Here is a 15,961-nt window from a genome sequence, read left to right as displayed (position 1 = left end):
TGGGGTTGAACCCAGGGGCACTTAACCACTAAGCCAATGGCCCTGGTGGGGTTTCCCCCCTCCCCATTCCTTAAGTGTATATTTTGAGACAAGGTCTCCCTAATTTTCACCTTTTTATAAAATAAATATCTCAGGCCTGGTGGCAAATGCCTATAATCCCATCAGCTCCGGATACTGAGGTAGGAAAATCATAATTCAGTCTGGCTAGCTTGGTGAAACCCTCAAATATGGCCTGGGATGCAGCTCAATGTGCAAGTCTTGAGTTCAGTTTTCCAATACCACAGTAAATAAAAAGAATAAAAATAAAATGGGACTATGGTACAGTTTAAAATACATACTTTGGGGAAGGGGTTCTTAATCCCAAATGGAAGTATAATTTTTTTATTTTTGTGGGGTGGGGACTGGGAATTGAATGCAGGGTTCCTCAATCACTGAGACTCATTCCCAGCCAGCTCTTTTTAAATTCCCTGAGACAAGGTCTCCCTAAGTGGCTCAGCCTGGCTTTGAATTTGTTGTTGTTTAGCTTTATCCTCCCAAATGGTTGGTATAGATATGTACCACTGCCACCCAGTGGACTTGTGGTTTTAGAACATTGGGAGGGACCAATAACCTTATTTAAGGCTAAGAAATACAGTCACCATTGAGGAAAGCTTAGTGTATGAAAACAAAACCAGAGGGTGTGTGTGTTCGTTTTTTTTGTGAGGGTGGGTTCTGGGGATTGAACTGGGTCACCAAGCCTCATCCCCAGCCCTATTTTGTATTTTAGAGACTGGATCTCACTCAGTTGTACCTGGACATTGCTGAGGCTGGCTTTGAGCCGCTGATATTGCAAGCATAGGTCACCATACCTGACTGTGTTTTCCCTTCTCACCACAGTCTTGTTTGACAAATTATCTAGGAGTCAATAAAAACCTTCATCGTCCAGTTTGCTTTTGTCTTAGAATGTTTTCAAGTGAATTTTTAAATTTTCTTGCCTTGAATCATTTAGTTTTTTGTTTACACACCTTTCCAAAGAGTCCATTGGAACAACTCACTATTTTTTTTCTTGGATGGTTATTTATTGTCACCATGTAGTCTACACATGCACATTTTGATTCTTTTAACACCTACACGGTAATGGGTTGTTTTTTTTTTTGTTGTTGTTGTAAATGGACACACATTTTTATTTACTTAAGACACTGGCTTTGAACTTGCCATCCTCCCTCCTCAGCCTCCTGAGCCATGGGATTACAGATGTACAGTAGTGTGCACCCCCACCTCCCCCCTTTAATGTTAAAAATTTTCCTTAAAGATTGTTAACCACTCTGGAAACTAGTATGGAGATTCCTCTGAAAACTTGTAATAGAGCCACCATTTGACCTAGCTATTCCATTCCTCCTCATATACCCAAAGGACTTAAAATCAGCATACTATAGAGAGACTGCCACATCAATTTATATAGTAGCTCAATTCACTGTAGCTAAACTATATTGTACTAGCCTAAGTGTTCTTCAAGAGATGAATGGATAATAGAAATGTTGTATGTATATATAATGTAATATTATTCAGCCATAAAGAGAAAACGAAGTTATTGCTTTTGCCAGTATATGCATGGAATTGGAGACTATTATGCTAAGTGAAATAAACCAATGTCCAAAAACCAAAGGCCAAATGTTCTGATATGAGGATGCAAACTCACAAGAGTACATTTTATTATTTACAAAGGGAAATGGAGGTAAGGGAGGGAATACGAATAGGAAAGATAATACCTATGTTCATATAGGAATACATGACCAGTAGAATTCCTCATCATGTACAGCCACAACGGAATATTGTATTACCTGTATGTATAATGTGTCACAATACATTGTTATGTATGACTAAAAACAATAACAGAAAGAATGGAGTACTGATATATGCTATAACATGGATGGATCTAAAAAAATACTAAGGAAGTAATAAAAGAATACATTGTAAGGTTGAATTTATATGAACTGTATAGAGTGGGTGAATCAAAATAGATTAGAGGAAGGACAACTGTTAAATGGTATAGTCTTTCTGTTTAGTATAAAAAATGTTTTCAGTTGGTTGTGGTGACGGTTACATAACTGCATAGTAAAAACGAATTGTGGAATAATATACTTTAAATTGTTCCTATGGCATAAAAGTTTTATCAGTAATTACAATAAAAAATCTCAGCATTACAATAAATTAAGTTTATATTTATTTATATATTCCTGTGCTTGTTTACCATTTAGTCCATTTATGTTTCAGATAAAGAGGGCTTGCAGTTTAGTTCTAACGAAACTCCACCCAAGGAAGCATGTTTTTTATGCTTAATTATTTGTGAATAAACTTTAGGAATACTCTATAAACTAGAAATTATAAAAATCTAGCAGTTTGGGTGTTTTTTTTATGATCTATTATGAAAAGTTGGTTTGTGTCATCTTCACAATTGTGTTTGCATTTTGTTGTTAACCTGTGTTAAACATGTTAACAGTAAAGCCCATCTTTTAAGACAAAATCAAAAGCCCTACTCACTTTTAGAAATAAAGCAATATCATCTTGTACATTAGTGTCAATATCAAAGTTATTTGGTTTCAGAAATGTAATTTTAGTCCCTTGGTATGGTGTGGTGGTTGATTGTAGGAGAACCATGGATGCCCAATATAAGATTTTGGTATAAGATTGCGTAGTATTTTTATATAAACTATATGTAGTGCTAGGGTAGAACTCTATCTTTTAGAGAACAACAAAGTATGTTAGGTGGAGTTAAATTTTTCCTGATTCCATTCCATAATTTATTGAATTTGCAGTCTTCTGAGGAGATGTGTGTTTTATCGAATTGTGTGCAGTTGTTTCGAAAAATTATTTGGAAATTTGTTGTTTCAATTATTCATGTTAGTGTTTTCTCTTTCTTCCTTTATTTCTTCTTTTTTTTTTCTTTAATGTTTGGGAATGAGATATCCAGGCAATGATGATTATTACCAAAGGCCTCAACAGTTTTTAGATTGACTTGGACCATGTTTCAGGAGGCCTATAATTTAAACACTAGTAATTTTCAAGAAAAAGACATAGAAACATCTAAATAAGCACTATAAAATATCGTAGACAGGAATTAGTAATAGGATGAACAGATTGTCACAAGTTGGAGTTTATTGGCAGGAGCCAGAGTCACAGCTGCAGAGTTAGGTGCCTGTCATCAATTGGTAGTTGGTTTATCAAGTAATTTGTGCAGCTATTGTGAAGAAACCTGTTCCTGGGCTCTTAATCAAAGTCACCCATCCTCTCTATTTGTGGCCCAGTTTCTTTGTATCTGTTTTAAATTTGCTTAAGTGTATTTTTTCTGTTTGTTTTTGAGTTTCTGTTTGTTTTCTCTTAACCTGACTGGACTCAAACGTGGAATTCTCTCATGCCTCATCCTCTTAGAGTAACTGGGATTGTAGGCATGTGCCACTATGCCCGAATTCTTTATTACTCAATCTGTGATTTTTAAAAAATTTTTTAATTTATTTTTTGTGAGTTAAGTATATTCAAAGATTTTTCCCAACACCGTGCAAAGGAGTTCTTAGACTTCCTAAGACTGGACATAGTGGCTCATAAAATCTCTTCCTTTTTCATGAAAAATCAAAAGTAAATTGGAAGAGATTTGATTTAGAAAATTTTCTCTTAAGATTAAAAATAATGGAGGTGAGAATACCCCCTAATGTTGAGATTAGAATTCAGTTGTATATTTATACTGAATTTGATTAAAAACCAGTGTTGTACTCAGTGGGAACTAATTGTAAAATAAATGATATTTGAAAATATAAATAAGCAATTGGGAGCTACTTTTGAAACTAAGAAATGCTGATATCTGTTTTATGTTGTGTATATCCGCTAATTTAATTACAGATTAGCAATATTTGGGAGTTAAATGTGTCAGTAGACTTTTCTGTTATTTATGTAGCTTTTGTATCAAACTAGAAATGCTTCGAAGTATGTGAGATGTTCACATAATTCAGGTAGTAATAAAATGAACTCCCATTTTTTCAGTTTTGTATACAGAGGGTTTTTAATATTATTTAGCTATAGGTGGACACAATATCTTTATTTTTATGTGGTGATGAGGCTAGAACCCGTATGGTAGGCAAGAGCTCTACCTATGAGCCACAATCCCAGCCCCTACAGAGGGGTTTTGGAGCATTTTTACCTGTTAAATGCTGAAGGACAACTATGAACAGTGATACTGAACATGCCTAAAACATTATTTGTAATGAAAAGAAACAGGTGTGGTAATTAAGAAAACATTCTGGAGTGTACAGATTGTCATTTTTTTTTGTTCCTGGGGATTGAACTCAGGTGCCTATCCACCACATAATATCCTGAGCCTTTTCAATTTTGAGACAAGAGTTTGCTAAATTGCTGAGAGTCTTAGTAAAACTGGCCTGGAACTATAAATTCTCCTGCCTCAGCCTCTTTGAGTTATGAGAATTTCAGGCAAGGGCAACTGCGACCTATTCCAATAGATTCATTCTAGTTTTCCTACTACTTTGGTTTAATGAATGAAATATGTTAATAACCCAGGAGATTTTAGTGACCCAGGGATTTGGAGTCTATATTGGATATCTTGCATTAGAAATACTTAATTTTTAATTTCTTTCAAAATGTCTTAATTTGTAAACATTTTTCTTATTTTGCCTTTTTTTTTTTATTACTGCTTAAGTGTCCATATTTCAGATTAGGGTAAAGTCATCATTCTCCTAGGGTTTAGTGATTGTAGCTTTTGTACAAGCATGTGCAAAACGAGTGTTTCACTGTCACTGAATTACATCCTATTCCTTTTTTTGTTTTATTTTTTATAAGATGTCTTAGTAAGTTGTTTGTGCTAGCCTTAGATGCCTTAGTAGCTTTAACTATAGGCATACACTTGCTGAAATGATGTTTTCACTTTACCTAAGATGGAAACTACATTAGTTCTCAGCCACTGTCATACATAGAAATGTAAGAGGGACATGTGGACTTAGAGATGATTTGTAAAAGGTCTTTAAAACCTTTGGATTTATGCAAACCAACTGGCTGGTGGTAGTGGCTGGTTTTTTCTTATTTGTTTTGTGTTATTGTTTTGTTAACTGTATTAAACTCAGGGATGCTCCACTAGTGAGCTACCTCCCCATTTCTTTTTTTATTTTGACAGGTTCCGTGTAAGCAGTTTGTTGGAAGTTTTTCTTTAGGAATGTTAAAGAGTCAGTTTTTAATTCATTTTGGAATGTTCCTAGTGATGGAATACTAAATCTATTAATATTATAAGTTTGGCATGAAAAATTCTAATGGAAAGAATTGTTTATCAACTATTTTTTATTGATGGGTAAATATATTCCATGAAATGAATATAGGCAGTGGTGAATAAGGCAGGGTAACATTATTACTCATCTGCCTTGTAGTTTTTTCTTTTGTGGTTGGGTCAGGCTATACCATGGTTGATCGCAGAACCTTGCACGTGTGAGGTCTCTATTGTTATTTTGAATCAATCTCACAAAGAGAGTTCCCCAGGCTGGCCTGAAGTCTTCCTTCCCCAGCCATCTGATAAATTGGTATTCTAGGCATGTTCTACCATATCTGCCTCCTTGATTGGAACTATGAATGTAGTTAGATTACGATAAAAGTAGTTAGAAAATTGAACATGGCATATTCATGTCAGATGTTTAATATTAGTGGTATTTATATATGGTAAAGCATTTTATGGAGAAACAGCTGTGGGGTTTTATAGGTCAGAAATTATATTAATGAGAGGCCCTTGCGGTTGTGCATGCCTGTAATCCCAGTGACTCAGTAGGCTGAGGCAGAAGGATCTCTTAAAGCCAGCTCCAGCAAATTGGAGAGGCCCTAAGCCACTTAACCAAGACACTGTTTGAAAATAAAAGGCTGTGAAGGTATTGCTTAGTGGTTAAGCGCCTCTGAGTTCAATACCTCTGTTTGAACCATTTGGTTTTAATCCCTTTTTGTGAGTACCGTATTTGTTTTTATGTGAACTGTTTACTGTAGCGTATCTATGAATGTAAGTCTGTTTTTATTTCCAAGACTTACAGCCAGTCAACCACATCATGATACATCCATGTAAAGGTTTCTTGAAACGTTGAAGTGTTAAAAAAAATAATATACTAAATAATTGAGGTTTTAAGTTAATTTTAAGTGTGAAAGAATTCTTTCTTTTATCCATTAGGATGTATAGTTACCCAGCACGAGTTCCTCCTCCTCCTCCTATTGCTAGGGCTGTAGTGCCCTCTAAACGCCAGCGTGTTTCAGGAAACACCTCCCGAAGGGGCAAAAGTGGCTTCAATTCTAAGAGTGGACAGCGGGGATCTTCTTCCAAGTCTGGAAAGTGTATGTATTGTTTTTTCTTCTTTGTGATTTTGATGGGTTTTTATTTTTTTAAAATTTGGTATATTAGTGAGGTTATTTTTTTGGCTTTTGTGTACTTTCACAATCAAAATAGTGTGAGAAAGTTGTGCTTTTAAGGGAGTGTACATTCTATCAATAATAGCTTGCAAATTTTTAAAAAGCTCTTAGATACTATGAGAGTCACACATTTTGTGTACTTAATGAAATATTTCTATGCAGTTAAAAAATTAAATACAGATTCATTCCATATGAGGATTTGTATTTTTGTTCTTAGTGTTTTATTGTTGTTTTTTGGGTTATCTGTTTTTTTATCCTTTTTTATTTTTTCTTTCTTTCCTTTTTTTTGGTATTAGGATTATCTTTTAAAATAAACATGTAGCGGGGCATGGTGGGCGCATGCCTGTAATCCCAGCAGCTTGGGAGGCTGAGACAGGAGGATCATGAATTCAAAGCCAACCTCAGCAATGGCAAGACAACTAAGCAAATCAGTGAGACCCTGTGTCTAAATAAAATAGAAAATAGGGCTGGGGATGTGTCTCAGTGGTTGAGTGCCCTTGAGTTTATTTCTGATCACCCCCCCCAAAAAAAAAAAAACCAATCATGTAAATCTGGTTTTTGGCTGCTGGTGTAGTCTAGTGGTAGCTGGTAGATTCCGGTCCATTTGAATTTAATCTAAGACTTTGTTTGTATTAAAGTGAAAGGAGATGACCTTCAGGCCATTAAGAAGGAGCTGACCCAAATAAAACAAAAAGTGGATTCTCTTCTGGAAAGCCTGGAAAAAATTGAAAAGGAGCAGAGCAAACAAGCAGGTAAGGATCTTTGTGTGAAATTGCATTAGTTACCTAAGGTAGTTGAAAGTATGCTCAGCTACTGGTATATAAAGCAATTGTAAACTTACAATGTTCAGCTGGGAAGCCACTTGTGTGGGAGGATTTAGACATAGTGTTGCAGTTCTGCAATCATTATTGGGGATTGTCTACATCTTGTGTACATCACCTTCCTATAGGTAGACTTGTTAGATAGACTTGTCCTTCTCATCCCCAGTAGAGACGAAGAATGATAAGTCGGAAGAGGAGCAGAGCAGCAGCTCCCTGAAGAAAGATGAAACTAATGTGAAGATGGAGTCTGAGGGGGGTGCAGATGACTCTGCTGAGGAGGGGGATCTACTGGATGATGATGATAATGAAGATCGGGGGGATGACCAGGTGAAAACCACGGGAAAGGAAAGAAAGAGGTGGTGGAGGGGGGACCAGGGACACATGGAGTGCCTCTAACTCCATCCTGTTTGTGTCTGTTTCTCACAGCTGGAGTTGATCAAGGATGATGAAAAAGAGGCAGAGGAAGGAGAGGATGACAGAGACAGCGCCAATGGCGAGGATGAATCTTAAGCACATAGTGGGGTTTAGAAATCTTACCCATTATTTCTTTACCTAGGCGCTTGTCTTAAGATCAAAATTTCACCAGATCCTCTCCCCTAGTATCTTCAGCACATGCTCACTGTTCTCCCTATCTTTGTCCTTCCCGTGTTCATTAATTCATATTGCCCTGCGCCTAGTCCCATTTTCACTTCCTTTGACGCTCCTAGTAGTTTTGTTAAGTCTTACCCTGTAATTTTTGCTTTTAATTTTGATACCTCTTTATGACTTAACAATAAAAAGGATGTATGGTTTTTATCAACTGTCTCCAAAATAATCTCTTGTTATGCAGGGAGTACAGTTCTTTCCATTTATACATGATTTCAGTAGTTGCTTCCCTAACTGCAAAGGCAATCTCATTTAGTTGTAGCACCTGAGAGCAGCTTTGAGTTTTAGAGGTATGTGTGTTATCCCCCACATAATAGTCCTGTTTGGGGCTGTTCAACACAAATGTAACAATGTATTTTTGTGAATGAGAGTTGGCATGTTAAATGCATCCTCTAGAAGAATAATTAGTGTAATAGTCTTTATTTGTTTTCTAAAGTTGATACTGTGGGTTATTTTTGTGAACAGCCTGATGTTTGGGACCTTTTTTCTCAAAATAAACAAGTCCTTATTAAACCAGGAATTTGGAGAAAAAAAACCCTGGTTTTTTATTTTTGTATTTTATAATTATTTACTTCAAATTCTTTGTTTTGCAGCAACTTCCACAAAACCCTTAGAATATATTAAATATATTTTTCTTGGAGTATGATCATTATGCATATCAGCATACACTACTCAAATTATATTTCATCAAGATGGATGTTGCATTAAGGAGTTAATTATCTGTGACATGGAATGGAGATTCTTTTAATAACTGTTTATAGCCCCAGGTACCTTACCTGGATTCTGAGTCTGTGCCTCAGTGTTATTAAAAATAGGAAAGCTTTCTTTCCTTGTCTTCTGTAGTTTGTGCCTTCCCATATAACTTAGAATATAGTAAAGGTTGTACATTTATTTTACTGTATGTGACTTGTTCTGTGTGAATTGATACTTTTCCCTTAACCCCCAATTTGATTACTTGGTCTCTTTTGGCAAGTAGTCAATGGGAGGGTATTATACCAGTCAGCAACCCAAACTTGAGAATGTATGTAACAACAGCTGTAAGAATTCATGCTTTCTCAGTGCTGAAAGGTCTAATTTCTTTATGCTTTACCTTTTGGGGTTTTCCAATATAGGGGAAATAAAACCTGTGTTTGTGTGTTGTGTCCTCCCCCTTGCCCCCCAAATACACACATGGACCTTGGATTCCTCCAAGTTGGCTTTGTTTCATAGCATGCAGCACAGGCTTTTTTTTCTACCTTTCATCATGTGACAAGTTACAATATAAGGAAGGAGAACTGTGGACTACCCTTGGAGTCCACATGCATAGTATAAAAGTAGCTTCTCATGTTTTAGTCAAATATTTGTACCCACTCATTACTAGAAAGTCAAGTAGATGCTAAGAAGAAATTGTTAGAAGCCTATGATGCTGACTAAACCTGCTTGACATTATGGTTTAATGTATACTGGACAGATCCCGAATTCAGTGTGTCCACTTTTAATTGTAGGACCTCTTTCACAGAACTGAGTTTATCTATTGTGTTCTTTCACATACGTGGTTATATTTTGTTTACACTGGAAAGCATGTATTAAGAAAATAATAACTAGAAGCTTGGTCACACTCTTCAAGTCTGTACACACACAAATGTATAGTTTGTCTTGAATAGGAATCATCACACTAGGTCTCTGAATTAAATTCTAGGTTTTACCTGTACTTAAGAGAACAAATACAGTGCTAAGTATGTTTAATATTCAGGCTGATATCTAAACAGTAGAAAAATGTACATGACTTAAATATAGCATATGGTAAAACATCTTTTGAAATTTTGATCAGATTATTCGTATGAAGGGTTTTCTTTTTAATTAATGGGTAATTGTCTTTAATGTATGAATCTGATTTAGGTAGGTTTATAGTTCCCATGATGTTACTCTATCCTGGACCCTAGAAGATGTGAATGGAGTCTGCTGCACACTTGGTTAAAAAACAGACATTCACCACGTTAGTTAATAATTATTCAAAGGGAATTTTGGGTAACTACACAATCTTGTTTAGAGACACTACATTATATTTAGTGTTGGAATAAGATTTAAAGCAAAGTGATAACAGGAAGATGCACATTTGTTTTGATTGCACGTATAAAACTCAGAACAACAACAAAAAAGCTTCTTCTTTGGAATCTTAAGAAAAATGCCTAGCATCTTATAGGAATGCCCTTTCGAGACACAGAATGCTGGATATAATGGGAATGATTAAAAGAAATCTTTTAAAACATTTCTGATTACTACAGAGTTTCTAATAGGGAAGGTATGTGTAGTCCACTGCTCTAGGGTATTTTCTAGTATGTGGCTGTTACCAGTGGAATAAGCTAACTGAACTGTTAAATTGGAGTGGATAATGAATTTAGCACACTTAAGTAGTTGGCACCCATTAGATTTCTGTCACTTGTTGCCACAACACAAGATTGGTAGAAAAGAGAAACAATGCAAATAGAAACGTATAATTGGTAATTTGGTAGGGAATTAATTGGAATCAAAGGAAGATGCAGAAGAATGCAATGGAAGGAGTAGAACAAATGTCACCATTACAGATATTTTAATGAGATCAGTAGAAAGGTATACTTTGATCTCGGAATATGTGACTGTGATACCTCTGATTGCACTAACTTTATATGCTGGAGAGAACCAGGGAAGCATCATTAATAACTTTGAAAAACTGGACTTGGCCACATACACTGAATTTGACAACCTTTTTCTTTCATATGAGGAAATTTTAGTGGTACCTTTTAAAGTGGGGTTTGAATTCATGGCTATTGATAAGGTTACTTTAGTCAAGAAAATTTCTTTTTATGTTGTCAAGGCATCTAAGAAAATCTGAAGAAATTTGGCCATAATAAGCAGAAATTACATAGAAATGAGTTACCAGTAAATTGTGAGCTGCTAAAGTTAAAGCACATTACTTGCTTTATCAGTGCTATCTCTTGAAAAGAACAGGGATCAGATAACACCAGGGTCCTTGCAGTGTTTGCAAGGACCCTGGAACAAAATTAAAATTGTTTTCAAGTATTTTTATAGGGATTGGAAATAAAACTAGAGGTATTAGAAAGTTTCATGTTGCAAATTTCATGAGTTGGGCATATATACTTTCTTTCCTCTCAAATGGCACACAACAATAAAGGGTTAAGAAATTATGAAATCCTTAGGGTCTGCCCACCAGAATTACTCCTACAGTCCATTACCAAAATCTAGAAAAGTTATAGTTAGGATAATTAGTGTGAAGTGAGCTTTTAATATCCAAATATCCATGTGTGCACTCAAGACCAATTACATCTCTGTTTGTGACCTAGCAGTGTATTTTTGAATTGCTATCATTCCAACTCCCTCCCATGGTGTAGGTAACCAATTACCAAGAGGCAAAAAGCTTCCCATGGGTAAAGAGGTATGGCAGAGGTAAGTGGTGGTGGTGGGTGAGGAAAGAATATAGGACTTTAAAAGCATTACAATTTTTACTACGGTTCCTATGTGACTGGCTAGTAAGGAATTTGCATGCTGACAGGGTAAGAATACCTGGTCTGAACTACCAAAGTATAGAAAGCAGCAAGGAGAATACCACCTTATATGAGAAGGTTCTCTTGTTCTGAGGTTGTAGATGGCTCATTAAAGTAAGCCAGCTGATTTGCCTACCATAGCCAAGACTTAATACTGCCAAGGAGACTTTGTGACATGGAAATGTTTTATAATGTAGTGATGAATGTGGTGGCAACTAGTGATTGAACCATGACTTAAACTGTAACGACGTAGATTTTTAATTAAATTTACATCACTACTACCTGTGGTTCTTACTGGATTAATGCACCAGATAATTGTGGGAAGATTCTAGACCAAGTGCTGATATTGGTTACTAAAACTTAGATGAATATTTTGTGTAGGATTCAAGATATTTGATGTGCTGAGTTCATTGTTTTCCTAAGCTCCAACCAAACCTTAATTTTGAAGATTTCTCATGAAGGCCCCTACAATTGCATAGTATTGTAGGATTAACCCACATTGTTAATACCTTTATTTAGCATTGCCTTTTGCAGGCAAATATTCTTAAAAATAGGGATGGACAGATCTTGTCAATCAGTTGTCCAGGCTTCAGACAGATATTAACACATTTAATATAGGTAGTAATCGCCATATTTTAGAGGTTCAAAGTCCCAAACAGTTTAATCTGTGGTCTGGTGTATCCACTGATTTTGGACATTAAAACAGGAAATTGTCTTGAACTCTTTCTTTTGGGTTAACTATTCCCAAACTGCAGGTGATAGATGAGCATCTCTTCACCTTTATTTAAGACTGGGTTGCACCTAGTCGTGTTTACATTGGTTTTGCCCTATTTGTGATACTTGCCTTGCAGGTTACTGAAAAATGTTTCTACCCAGAGCGATTTATTAACGGGAAGGATATTTCAGTAACATTACTGTGCAGAACCAGACAAGCTACAGTAATGAACTTCAGTAGACTTTTCCCCCTTGAAAATGTCAAGCTCAAGAACCCATCTATTAATAACTTAAACCTAACTCTTCCATTTATTCCTTGGTTAACACCCTTATTCCCTTATAAGCTTATTGTGTCATGAAGTTTTCGTGTCACTTGTCCCTTCTCTAAAGATATTGCTTGCTCAATATTCTTTTCCTCTTGACTCCAATGGAGAAAGACTTGGGAGCCAGGTAGTCAGCTAAATAACCAGCTACAGCCAGCTACCAGACTGTCCTCACCTAAAACTACAATATCCAGCTTCCTGCTTGGAGCCTGTTAACTTTGTTGGTTTCATTTCCCAAAACTTTAGCTTCACTGTACAAAGCTGGTGTTATTCCCAGGTTGTCAGAAGCTGCTGGAGACTACCAGAAAGTTACCTTCCTGATAACTAGAAATGCTTCTACTTTAGCATTATCAGGCCGTAGTCCTGTACTGGCCTTCAGCATTTTTGAGAATATCCTTTCTCTTACACTTGCAACATGAGGAATGGACCTGGGTAGAATGTAGTATCCCAGAAGAAATCCTTTCTTTTATCTGCAATCAGCCTCAGTATTTGCTTTCATGGAATGACCATATTAACCCTTTGATAGCATGTGGATCAGCACATGGCAGCACTCTGCAATGTAGTTTATGAATGTAAAGAATGTTTCCTTCAAATTATTCAAATTATTAACTCCATCAGAATCCCTTAAAGTTTATACTCTGCAAAATGAACATACATTTTCCCTGTATCTAAGGCCAAAGATAAGTCTGACACCCAATCTGTCCAGCCTCTACCCCTCCCTTTCCCTCTTCCCATCACATTGGTTGCTGTGTCCACCTTTGCCAATTTAGTTCCCTCTAAATTCCATTCATCTTTCAGATTTTAATGTATGTGGCACTTCCTCCAGGTAGTCTCCCCTCCCTTGACTAGGACCAGGAATCTATTGATGAATAACTATAGTCACATTGATAAATTTATTAAAGTGAAACTGCAGGGACCACATTACTGTTAATATATCTCCAGTGCTTAGTAGTGTCTTAAGTGAATATGTTGAATTAATGGATGGGAAAGGGAAAGGAAAACGGTATGGGAGGGTAAGCCCTGGATGAGGCCATTTTGGAAAAAGCAGAAATGGAAAGGCTGACAACTGACCTCAGGGTGCACAAGGATGGATTTCACTGCGCTTGCTTGCATTGTCCAAAGTCTTAATGTCAGCTTCAAGAAGTCCCTCAGGAATCTACATCTGATTCTAAGGGTGAAAAAAAGGAGCATTACCCACACACACAAAAGAATTGCTAATTGTAGTTAACCTGTTAATACCTCCATTAACCTGTTAAACTCCATTTTCCCTTAAAAAGCCAGATCTAGTGAACAGTTTCTTTATTCTTCATAACCTCTATTTTTTAAATATGAAAATATGCATACTATGAAATAGACACATTTTAAGCATTCTCCTGCCCAATTATCCAGGATTGAAACCAAGGTTGCTTAACCACTGATCCACATTGCCAGCCCTTTGATTTAAATATACATTTTATATTTAGAGACAGGGTCTCACGGAGTTGCTTAGGGTCTCCTTAAATTGCTGAGGCTGGCTCTGAACTCTGCAATCCTGCTTCAGCTTTCTGATTAGCTGGGATTATGGGTGTGTGCCAACATGCCTGATGAAGCATGCGGCTTGAAGATTTTCAAAGTGAACATGCCTGTTTAAACAATCTGGAACATCACCCCAGGAACCTCCCCTGCTCTCCTCCTATCACAGCTCTTACTCATTATCATAGGTAGCTTTTGCACTTTTTTAAGCTATATAACTATATACAAACAGTAGTCTTGAAGCTTGACTGATTTTGAGAGAAAAATTTGGGTTCAGGAAGGGAAATGGACACAGTGTGACAGGAAAAACCACTTTAAGAATTTCTTGGATACTAATACTACCCAGAATTGTCTGACAGATGAAAATGAAAGGCCTGGAGTATTTTTATCTCCTGGCTCTTATTCCAAATTGAGGAGTGTTCCCAAGAAGGTTAGCTTCCCTGCAGTTAGCTATAACTGGTATTAATAGGCTCTAGCAGTATTGAAAGACATCTGGATTTTTTTAAGTTTGGCATAATTCGATGAATGTTATGTGCTTACGAGAACATCTGTATACATTTCTGTGGGTATGTAGTCGGGTAGAATTGCTGTGTCAGAGTATGTATATATAATCAGCTTTCATAGATATTGCCAAACATTTTTCTAAAGTGATTGTACTAAACATTCTCACTAGCTGTAAATAAACATTTTATTTGCTCCACATCCTTGCTAGTACTTAGTATTGTCAATTCTTTTAACATTGCGGGTGGTTTTTTTTTTTTTTTTTTTACTGAATATGTAGTATTATCTCATTTTGTGTGTGTTTGCTTTTTGGTAAATTTTATTGAAGTATAATTTCCATAAAGTACACAAATTATGTGTAAGCTTGGTTTTCACTGATTGAAAACACATACACAGAAACCAAACAGAAGGAAATCAAGTATTGGGCTGGGCATGGTGGTGCATGCCTGTAATCCCAGCAGCTCCGGAGGCTGAGACAGGAGGATCGTGAGTTCAAAGCTAGCCTCAGCAACAACGAGGTGCTATGCAATTCAGTGAGACCATGTCTCTAAATAAAATACAAATGTGGGCTTGGGATGTGACTCAGTGGTCAAGTGCCCCTGAGTTCAATCCCAGTACCAAAAAAAAAAAAAAACAACACCAACAGCACTCCTGAAATCCTTTGCATGACCTCTTCAGTTATTACAACACTCTCATAAAGATATCAGTTATCCTGACACCACAGATTTGTTTTGCCTGTTTTTGAAATTTAAATAAATGGAATAGTATATTATGTAGTCTTGTGCCTGGCTTCTTGATTCAACAATATGTCCACACAGTTCATCTGTATTGTTGCATGTTGTAGTTTGTTCATTTGTACTACTATATATAGTATTGCATTGTATAAATATACTACAATTTATTCATTCTGCTAATAGACATTTGGGCTGTTTCTAATTTTGGCTATTATGAATAAAATTGCTATGAACATTCTAGAGGTGTCTTTTGAATATGTCTGTATTTCTGCTGGGTGTAAACTAAATGTGAAATTACTGAAAAGTAGAGAATTGCTTCTCATTTGTCACCTTCCTGCTATTTTTTTAACTTAGCCATTTTGATACATACGTACCAGTATCACATTTTAAAAATCTTTGTTTTTTAAATAAAATTATTATATTGGGATAATGTTAGGTTCACAGAACAGTTACTAAGACAATACAGAAAGTTCCTTATGTACTCTTCATCCAGTTTCCCCTAATGTTAGTATCTGAATGCTACAGTGGTAATTCAGACCTTATTCAGATTTTATCAGATCTTTCTTACATGCACTTGTGTGCATGTATGTAGTTGTGCACTTTGTCACCTGTGTATATCCATGTGTCCATTACTTCAATCAATATGTAGAATAGTTCCATTGCCACAAAGGAACTCTTTATCCTACTCCTCATCACACCATATCCCCCATCCTCCTACCACCATCCCTAACCCCTAAAAAACAATTTTTCATCATAATTTTGCCATTTTAAGA

At 36.2% G+C, this 15,961-nt stretch overlaps 1 protein-coding gene across 11 annotated transcripts in view; it reads left to right on the top strand.

The window, feature by feature from the left end:
* The window catches only part of Hnrnpc (heterogeneous nuclear ribonucleoprotein C), a 53,369-nt gene extending 45,336 nt beyond the window's left edge, over positions 1 to 8,033 (top strand). For 9 of the 11 annotated variants that reach the window (XM_046441056.2, XM_058577755.1, XM_046441051.2 and 6 more), the window contains 4 exons: positions 6,182 to 6,342; positions 7,056 to 7,169; positions 7,405 to 7,565; positions 7,665 to 8,033. In XM_046441056.2, coding sequence (XP_046297012.1) covers positions 6,182 to 6,342; positions 7,056 to 7,169; positions 7,405 to 7,565; positions 7,665 to 7,748 — 520 coding nt within the window. In that variant the 3' untranslated portion in view covers positions 7,749 to 8,033. The remainder of the gene's footprint in view (positions 1 to 6,181; positions 6,343 to 7,055; positions 7,170 to 7,404; positions 7,566 to 7,664) is intronic. The other 2 variants (XM_058577756.1, XM_058577754.1) reach the window with 1 other exon arrangement.
* The last annotated feature ends 7,928 nt before the right edge of the window (positions 8,034 to 15,961 follow it).

Source organism: Marmota monax, unplaced genomic scaffold (genome assembly GCF_021218885.2).
Source record: "Marmota monax isolate L192 unplaced genomic scaffold, Marmota_monax_Labrador192_F-V1.1 WCK01_AAM20220418_F8-fsc00017, whole genome shotgun sequence".
Lineage (NCBI taxonomy): Eukaryota > Metazoa > Chordata > Mammalia > Rodentia > Sciuridae > Marmota > Marmota monax.
The sequence above is the reverse complement of the archived record's forward strand: the minus strand, read 5'-3'. Positions and strand labels throughout refer to the sequence as shown.